At 44.3% G+C, this 9,360-nt stretch overlaps 1 protein-coding gene across 1 annotated transcript; it reads left to right on the top strand.

Moving 5' to 3' along the window:
* The first annotated feature begins 2,530 nt into the window (after positions 1 to 2,530).
* On the top strand, positions 2,531 to 8,763 carry LOC134359404 (carbohydrate sulfotransferase 9-like). Its single transcript, XM_063072590.1, has 2 exons — positions 2,531 to 2,771; positions 5,023 to 8,763. Exons 1-2 carry the CDS (start codon positions 2,666 to 2,668, stop codon positions 5,793 to 5,795), a joined length of 879 nt encoding a protein of 292 aa, XP_062928660.1. The 5' UTR covers positions 2,531 to 2,665; the 3' UTR covers positions 5,796 to 8,763.
* Positions 8,764 to 9,360: the final 597 nt, after the last annotated feature.

Below are 9,360 nucleotides of genomic sequence, written 5' to 3'. Positions count from 1 at the left end.
CTTGAACTTCCCACCCCTTACCTTAAAGCCATATCCTCTTGTATTGAGCAGTGGTGCCCTGCGGAAGAGGCGCTGGCTGTCCACTCTATCTATTCCTCTTAATATCTTGTACACCTCTATCATGTCTCCTCTCATCCTCCTTCTCTCCAAAGAGTAAAGCCTTAGCTCTCTTAATCTCTGATCGTAATCCATACTCTCTAAATCAGGCAGCATCCTGGTAAATCTCCTCTGTACCCTTTCCAATGCTTCCACATCCTTCCTATAGTGAGGCGACCAGAACTGGACGCAGTACTCCAAGTGTGGCCTAACCAGAGTTTTATAGAGCTGCATCATTACATCGCAACTCTTAAACTCTATCCCTCGACTTATGAAAGCTAACGTCCCATAAGCTTCCTTAACTAGCCCCTATACCTGTGAGGCAACTTTCAGGGATCTGTGGACATGTACCCCGAGATCCCTCTGCTCCTCCACACTACCAAGTATCCTGCCATTTACTTTGTACTCTGCCTTGGAGTTTGTCCTTCCAAAGTGTACCACCTCACACTTCTCTGGGTTGAACTCCATCTGCCACTTTTCAGCCCACTTCTGCATCCTATCAGTGTCTCTCTGCAATCTTCAACAATCCTCTACACTATCTACAACATCACCAACCTTTGTGTTCTGCAAACTTGCCAACCCAGCCTTCTACCCCCACATCCAGGTCGTTAATAAAAATCACAAAAAAAAAAGGTCCCAGAACAGATCCTTGTGGGACACCACTAGTCACAATCCTCCAATCTGAAAGTACTCCCTCCACCACCACCCTCTGCCTTCTGCAGGCAAGCCAATTCTGAATCCACCTGGCCAAACTTCCCTGGATCCCATGCCTTCTGACTTTCTGAATAAGCCGATTCGAATATGACAAATAAACTCTTCTCAGGCTTCAAACCGGGTATAGGTATCAATAATAATTGAGGTTTCGATGACAAGCTCTACCATCTTCATCAGAGATGATGCTTGGGTTGTCTAGTCCAGTGGAATTTATACCCCTATCATCCGTTCCTCCTGATTGGTTAGTCCTCATGCAATCAGGTTTCCACTGTCCCATCTCATTTACAATTTAATTCTAGTTCTTACTTAGAGCGAGACCTTTGTCTTTATTAAAATTCTTTCCTCTAGTTTTATTTCAATGGCTCCCTTCACCAGGTGGTCCCAAAAGCCATTGGCACAGCACAGTAATTTTGTGCCAAAGTCTGCTCTATGGCCGTTGCGTATGCAATGTTCTGCTTCTGCCGATTACTCCAGGTAACCCAAACGGATACACCTCCTGAGCTGCTTGATGAAGATTTTCACTGTGCATCCCATCTGGCCAATATATGCTGCTCCACATTCCCAGAGAATCCCATAAGTGCCAGCCAACTGAGTCCCAGGTCATCTTTGACCCACATAAGCTGTGATTTGAGCTGCCTTACAGGTTTGTGAATGGTATTAATGCAGTATTTCTTCAGGATCCTGGCGATCCTTCCAAAAACCTGGAAATATTGGGAAGATAGGTGGTAGCGATGGGTTCATCCTCATTGTGAAGTTTCCTGGTTTTTCCCATCGGCTCTTTTAAAGGCCCAGTTGATTTCCTTTACTTGTAGCCATTCTTTAGGAACACTGTGTGCAATCATATTTCCTTGGGGAGAATATCTGGGTTGAAAATAGTTTTCATATGGTTAATCAAAGGAGAAAGAACTGCTCTACATTGGAGGCTTGATGGTGGCTGTTACTGTTGAGGTACAAGTCCATGTGAGTGGGTTTCCAAGGCAACCGTCCGGTTTCCATTATATTAGAATGTCCGGGAATGGGAGGCAACCACTCTTCTCCATCTCCATTGCAAATTGGGTGTTTGGATGTTTGCTGTTCAGATGGTCGTGGAACTGTTGGAGTGCCTGGAGTCCTGAAGCTACACTATGAACGTGTCATTGATGTATCTGAAGCAGCATTTGGGGCATAAGGGTGATGAACTCAGAGCCCTCTCCTTGAAGTCTTCCATGTAGAAATTAGCAATAGCTGGTGACAACAGTGATCCCATGGCCTCTCAGTCCATTTGTTCATAGCAATTCCCCTTATAGAGGAACCAGAACTGGAATTGATTGTAAACAAGGTGGAAGAGCAGAAACCCAATTAGACGAGGACTAACCAATCAGGAGGGACAGACAATGGGTGTATAAATACCACTGGACAAGACATGCCCAGGCATCATCTTTAATGAAGATGGCAATGTTTGTCATCGAAACATCTGTTTAAATCATTGCCTGTACCCGGCTGGAATCCTGAGAAGAGTTGATGCATCATTTAGAGGGACTTTGGTAAAACGCGGGCAAATCGAACTACCTTTTGTTGGGCACCTTGGACCAGCTGTCGATAGGGCCTGTTTTTGTGCTGCTTGACTATGATTGCAAAAGGTACAATCAACCAGTGTCCTTGCATACACGTCAGTGTTGATCCAAAGGTAAACAGTATTAAAAGAGATAGTACAAACAAATAGGGTGCAGCCTTGGTGGGACCCAGAGAAGGAATCGATGGCTCGTAACGAGCTTTCCTGTATAGAGGGGGCCGGAGGCTGAATCCACATTGAGCTGGTGTTTGAGTTTGTGACGTTTGACCTCCACCAGTGTCAGAGAGACAGAACCAGCTTACAATGAGCCTCCCTAGGCGATATTCAGCTGTGTTACTGCTGCTGGGTGCTTTGGTCTGGCTGCTTTGTAATGAGTGGAGAGCAGGCCGTTCCTCTGTTCTTGGGAAAGGTATGTCTTATAACCTTTGATCTGATTTGGTAGAATTATCGACCATAGGCCTCAGGAAAGATAGAAATAAGCTGGAAAGAATGCAGAGGATTTTGTCATGACTTGAAAGACTGAGTTACGGAGAGAGGTTGAGCAGTTAAGGATGGGGACGGTTTTCACTGAATGAGGGGTGGTTTGCAGAATAAAATCAAAAGGGGCACAGACTTTACCCTTGGATTGTAGAGTCAAAATCTAAAGAGTATAGGCTTAGGGCTAGATGGGGAGAGATTTAATAAGAACCTGAGGGGCATCTCTTTCACCCAGAGGGTGTTCAGTCTGTTATCCTCAGGTCTAGCTAGCGACTTACTCTAGGGGAAGACAGTCTCCGGCCCGGCCAAACTTGAGAAATCTTGTTTGGGTGGATGCTGCATGATGTGTCCCCTGTTACAGATCAGTACCACAAAATAACAAAGTGCACAATATGCAATTAAATGACTGAGATTTATAATTCTTAATTTGATTATAGGTTAGTAAAGAAACAAAAAGTAAAAGAGCCCATTCTCATGAAACAGTCTGATATGGAATGTTGGAGTTGGTGGTTTTCCCATCTGTTCGTTCTGCATCAACTTCCCCTTCATGTCATTGACTCTAACCCCATTTCAAGTCCACCTCTTCTTGCAGTCTACAGCTTTCCTGTTCTGGCATCTTCTCTCTCCATCTTCTGCCAAACAAAAGACCGCAAAGCCTTCTCTCAGACACACAAGAAAGAAAAACAGGGCGCCTCTCATTGGATGGTGCACATGCCAAGCCCCTGTTATCTCTAGTTGTAACCCAAACATTGCTGCTACAGAAAAACCATTACAGAGAGGCCATTACATTAGCAGTGAAACCTTACTGAGCGTTACAAGTATATGGAATGAGCTCCCAGGAGAAGTAGTTAAGATAGGTACAAACAACATTTAGAAAGGTACTTGGGCAGGTACATGAATGGGGAAAGTTTAGAGGGATATGGGCCAAACAAAAGCAAATGGACCAATTGGCCACAGGACCCTGTTCTCTACCCTGTGACTCTAAGACTATGACCAGAGGCAGAAGCTTCTCCAACAAAATTATTGGGAGATGGTTCTTTAACAAGCTACATTGAACTCTAAATCAATATACAATACTGAATATTACCACTCACACTAAGTCCCTCAGAGACTCACTGACTCATACACCATGGAAACAAGTCCTTCGGCCCAACATGTCCATGTAACCAAGATACCTTCCTAAGCTATTTGCCTGTGTTTGCCTCAAATCCCTCTAAATGAGTCCACAGACCCCTTGCTTAACGGCACTTGCCAATGACATAAAGTAGTTTAGGAACCCCTGCTCTAATCCATTCTGGTCCATGTTCAAAGGTCTGTCAAGCTTAATGGAGTGTTATGCTCAGTTCAGGTCGCTTCATTATAGGAAAGATATGAAAGTTTTAGAGAGGGAGCAGAGCAGATTTAGCAGGGTGTCACTTGGATTAGAGAACATGCAAGAGGATGGGTTAAGCAGGCTAGAACTTTTCCCTTTGGTCCAAAGGAGCATGAGAGGTGACTTGATAGAGGTGCATAAGATAAGAGGCACAGATAAAATGGACAACCAGAAATGGCTACTACAAAACGACACAGATATAAGGTGATTAGAGTAAAGTATTGTGGCGGGGGGGGGGGGAAATGTCAGAGCTAGTTTTGTTTTTACACAGACTGTGATGGGTACATGAAACACACTGTCCTCATGGTGGTAGACACAGATACTTTAGGGACATTTACAAGACTTTTAGATAGGCACACGATGAAAGAAAATGGAGGCCTACATGGGAGAGAAAGGTTAGGTTGATTTTGGAATACGTTAAAAAGTTGTCAGCTGATCATGTGCTGAAGGCCCTGTACTATGTTGTATTAATATTGTTGGCGTATTTGCCTCAACCACTTGCTTTTAGTTCAGGCCAACATCATGGGCCAAAGGGCCTGCTTTATGTTTCATACTCCTCTGGCAGTTCATTCCACATGCAGTGATTCAGGCAAATGTGGTTCGGTGAACTGACTGTCGAATCTTTTCCCCATATCAGAGGTGCACATGAAGTGAGCTACCAGAGTTTAGTGGGTAGAATAACACCATTTAAAAGGCACGTGAATAAGAAAGGTGTGGAGGGATATGGGGTAAACACAGTTTTATAACTGTGTTCCCTCGGTGGAGATTTCCCCATGACTGAAAACATTATCTGTTCTTACATTGACTGCAGGGCCAACTCTGACAGTGGAGAGTGACCCCCTGACCTTGGACTCCTTCCTCTACAACCAGCAGCTGAGGAGAATGCTCCTGAGGTCATTCTGCAAGCGAAGCATGGAGGTCAACAGGCTCCATCAGTTTGCCCACTTCCTGAGCCTCCGTATGAACGCACGTCACCGGGTGGTATACTGCAGCTCCCCCGACATGGGGACAACTCACTGGGAGAGGGTGCTGGAAATCCTGAACAACGTGCCGGTGGAGAAAAGCATGCTAATCAGCGAGCGCACTCCACCCACTCTGTCCCACGGGGACTTGAGATGGAAGGACATGGGCACAATTGACACCCTGCTGCCATCGTACACCAAGATCATCTTCATCAGGCATCCCCTTCAGCGGCTGGTTTTCACCTACCACCGTGACCACTTTGCTGGCGAGTCCCTTGAGGCGTACATCCGGCGATTGTTGCCACAGGGGATGGCGGAAGAGCCAGCTGGCTGGAGGCCCTTGGTGCATCTGTGCCAGCCTTGCCTCGTCCAATATGACTATGTGGTGGCCTACAAATTCCTGGACCAGGAACTGGGCCACCTTCTGTGGCGTCTGGGTTTTCACCCCCCTGAGGGGCTGAAGTTACCCCCATTCCAGGACTGGGAGGAGAGCCTGTGGTCCCAGTGGCTGGTGGAGCAACTCCTTGGCCATCTCCCAGCCTGGCTGCTGGACAACTTGCTCCAGCTCTACAGTGGTGACTTCGCTGCCTTCAATTTCACTCACGAGTTGACCTTGAACTAATCGAGCCCCTGACCCCTGACAAACAGCTCGGCATGGAAATTGGACGCATGAGCAGATGCAGATCTCCGACACCTGCTTCAGTAACAATGGGCTGACAGAACTAGGCAAAGTTCTAACTAAATAGTGGCAATTGGTTACCACACTTAGAGAGACTATAGGGTGGCATATTATCTGCCACATTAGAGTCAATCAGCATGCAAGCAGGCCATTCAGCCCACCATCTCCACACTGACCACCGGCTACAACACTTGTCCCGTAGCTTCTTCTGTGCCTTCGGGATTCATTCTCGTTATAAAGTCAGAGTCACAGAGCAGGGAAACAAACCCTTTGGTCCAACCCATCCTTGCTGACCAAGGTTTCCTTCTAAGCAAGTACCATTTGCCCGATATCTCTCTGCCCAATAAATGGTGCTAATATACACCCCACGCTCACTGCCACTGGCAGCTTATTCCATACACTGATGACTCTCTCGTTTCTGTTAAATCTCTCCACTCATCTTTTAAAACAGTTCTTTTTAGTTCTTGATTCCTAATGAAACACTGTGCTATACAGCTCGACAAGACCACCCCTCATTCTCCTATGCTTCAGTGAACTAAGTCCCAACCTCCTCACCCTCTCTTCATAACTCAGTCCTAACATTATCCTTGTAAATCTCCTCTGCACCCTTTTCAGCTTCACGGCATCTTCCCTAGAGAAAAGTGACCAAACCTCAACACAATGTTCCTAATGTAGTTTCACCAATGTCTTGAATAATTGCAACATAACAACCCAACTATAATGCTGAATGCATTGGCTGATGACGGTCAGCATGCCAAAAGCCTTCATCACCACCATGTCTACCTGCAATGCGACTTTCAGGGAACATTGCACCTGTTTTTCTAGGTTCTTCTGTTGTACGGCTCTCCCCAAGGCCTTACCATTAATGTGAAAATCCAACCTCGTTTGTCTTCCCAGAGTGCAATTATCTGAATAAAATTCCATCAACCAATCCTTGGCCCTTTTACCCAAGATATCTGTGACCTGAAAGACATCTCCACTATCAATAACAAATGCATTTTAGTGTCATCTTCAAATTTACTAACCATGTGTTGTACATTCTCACTCAAGTTATTGCTATAGATGATAAATAGCAATGGCCCAGCACCGAGCTTTAGGTAGCAAAGATAGCCACTAGTCCAAAAACAACTTCCACCATCATTTTCTGCTTCCCTCCATCAAACCAACCTTCCCAGCAGGACCTTGTCAAGGCCTTGCTAAAGTCCATGTGGACAATATCCACTGCCTTGCCTTCATCGACCTTCATGGTAACTTCCTTGAAAAACTTACCACACACAAAGCCATGTCGACTATCCCTAATCAGACCCTGTCTATCCAAATACTTACATATCCAGTCCCTTAGAAGACTTCCAGTAACTTATCCACTGAGCAGTCTATAATTTCCTGGCTTATTCCTAGATCCTTTCTTAATCAATGGAACTTTAGCTATCTTCCAATCTTCTAGCATCTCACTTGTACATTTTAAATATTTCTGCTAGGGTCCCTGCAATTTGTGCATATCCTCCCACAGGGTCCAAGGAAAGCCCCTGGTTTCCTATAATGTTTCTCTCGTATTTCTTACACTCCTTCCTGTCCATACTTGCTTTTCACCTCCTTTTTTCTTAACCTGGGCCTCAATATCTCTTGAAAACTGAGATTCCCTAAATCTGTTATCCTTGCCTTTTATTCTGACAGGAAAATACAAACTCCACACTCTCAAAATTTCTCTTTTGAAGACTTTCCACTTAACAAGTATACCTTTGTCAGAAAACAATTTCTCCCAATTTACATTTGTTAGATCCTTTCTGATACCCAAATTGGCCTTTCTCCAATTTAGAATCTCAGAGGACCAGACCTACAGTTCTCTATAATTATCCTGAAGCTAATGGCATTGTGGTCAATAGATGCACAAAGTGTTCCCCCGCACAAGCTTCTGTCACCTGCCCTGTCTCATTGCCCAATAAGAGATCTAGTATCACACTCTCTCTAGTTGGGAGTTTTATGTGCTGATTAACAAAACTTTCCTGAACACATTTGGCAAACTCTATCTCATCCAGACATTTTACAGTTTGGGAGTCCCAGTCCCAGAAACTTCTGAAATGCCTGCTTCACTGCTGCTGCTACTGTGCGATCGAGAATCTCCGGAGGGGAAGGCCCCAAATCCTCAGCTTTGCCTATTGCCGGGGCCGAAGCGCTCGGCAGAGATGGTGCTCAGTGCTTGGTGTCGGAGGCTCGAAATTTTCAGACGTTCTCTAGAGTCGGCTGTGGTTGGGTGCTTCCAGGGTGCTGCATTGGCAAGTTTGTGGCACTGGAAGCTCATGGCAGAAAGAGAGTTTCTCTTCCTTCTACCGTCTGCGTGAAATTACGGGGCTTTTGAGAGACTTTGAGACTTTTTTTTTACCGTGCCCATGGTCTGTTCTTTATCAAATTACGGTATTGCTTTTCACTGTTGTAACTACATGTTATGATTATGTGGTTTTAGTCAGTTTTTCAGTCTTGGTTTGTCTAGTGTTTCTGTGATATCATTCTGGAGAAACATTGTATCATTTCTTAATGCATGCATTACTAAATGACAATAAAAGAGGACGTGTCCTCAATCTAAAAAATGTGGAAAGTTAAAACCACCTATCATCATAACCTTGTTTCTTGCAGCAGTCTGTGATCTCTCTAAAAATTTGCTTCTCTAAATCCCATTGACTGTCGGGTGGTCTATATTGTAATCCCATTAACATGGTCATCTCTTTCTTATTTGTCAGTTCACCCATGTATTTCAAAGTATAAAGTTAATCCAGCTCCTGTTCCCTAATGTGGTGTGGGAAGTTGCAGTTGGATGCATTTCTTGCAGATGTAGTTGTCATGGGCACTGGAGGTAATCACTGGAAATAAAAGTAAAAACAAGCTGCATGTATTATTATGTACAAAGAATACAGGAACCTGGAGTAATTTAGTTGTTTTATCTATTCATTTGCGGGATCTATAGATAACTGATTAATATCAGCATTAATTGCCCCTAACGGAGGAGAAGTGCTAATTTAAACTGGGGCATCCGGAATTAAACCAGACCAGGTAACCATGGTAGGTATCCTACACTGATGGACGCCACTGACCATGATGGTTCATTGCTATCATTGTCTTCACTACTATGATTATCTTTCATTTATTTATTTATTTATTTTTAAAAGTCCATGTTCAGGTAATACTTGAATGTGCATTCCCCTAGTGCCATCATGACATGTGTCTCTGGAAGAGGTTTCCACATTCTTGCTACTCACACACTAACCACACCACATTACTGCTGATTCTAATCTCACCAACGTACTGTGAAGCTATTATATACAGTGCCTATAAGAAGTATTCACCCCCAGCCCCCTTGGAAGTTTTCATGCTTTGTTGTTTTACAGCATTGAATCACTGTGGATTTAATTTGGCTTTTTTCACACTGAACAACAGAAAAGATTCTTTTGTATCAAAGTGGAAACAAATTTCTACAAATTAGTACAAATTTATTACAATTGTTAAACACAAAATA

This window comes from Mobula hypostoma, chromosome 2, assembly GCF_963921235.1.
Source record: "Mobula hypostoma chromosome 2, sMobHyp1.1, whole genome shotgun sequence".
Lineage (NCBI taxonomy): Eukaryota > Metazoa > Chordata > Chondrichthyes > Myliobatiformes > Myliobatidae > Mobula > Mobula hypostoma.
This window is presented reverse-complemented; position numbering and strand designations above follow the sequence as displayed.

Excerpts from the sequence above, each read along its gene's own strand:
- LOC134359404 (XM_063072590.1), top strand. The coding sequence starts at position 2,666 with ATGAGCCTCCCTAGGCGATATTCAGCTGTGTTACTGCTGCTGGGTGCT. Across the intron at positions 2,772-5,022 it reads TTCCTCTGTTCTTGGGAAAG|GGCCAACTCTGACAGTGGAG; the intron begins GTATGTCTTATA and ends CATTGACTGCAG.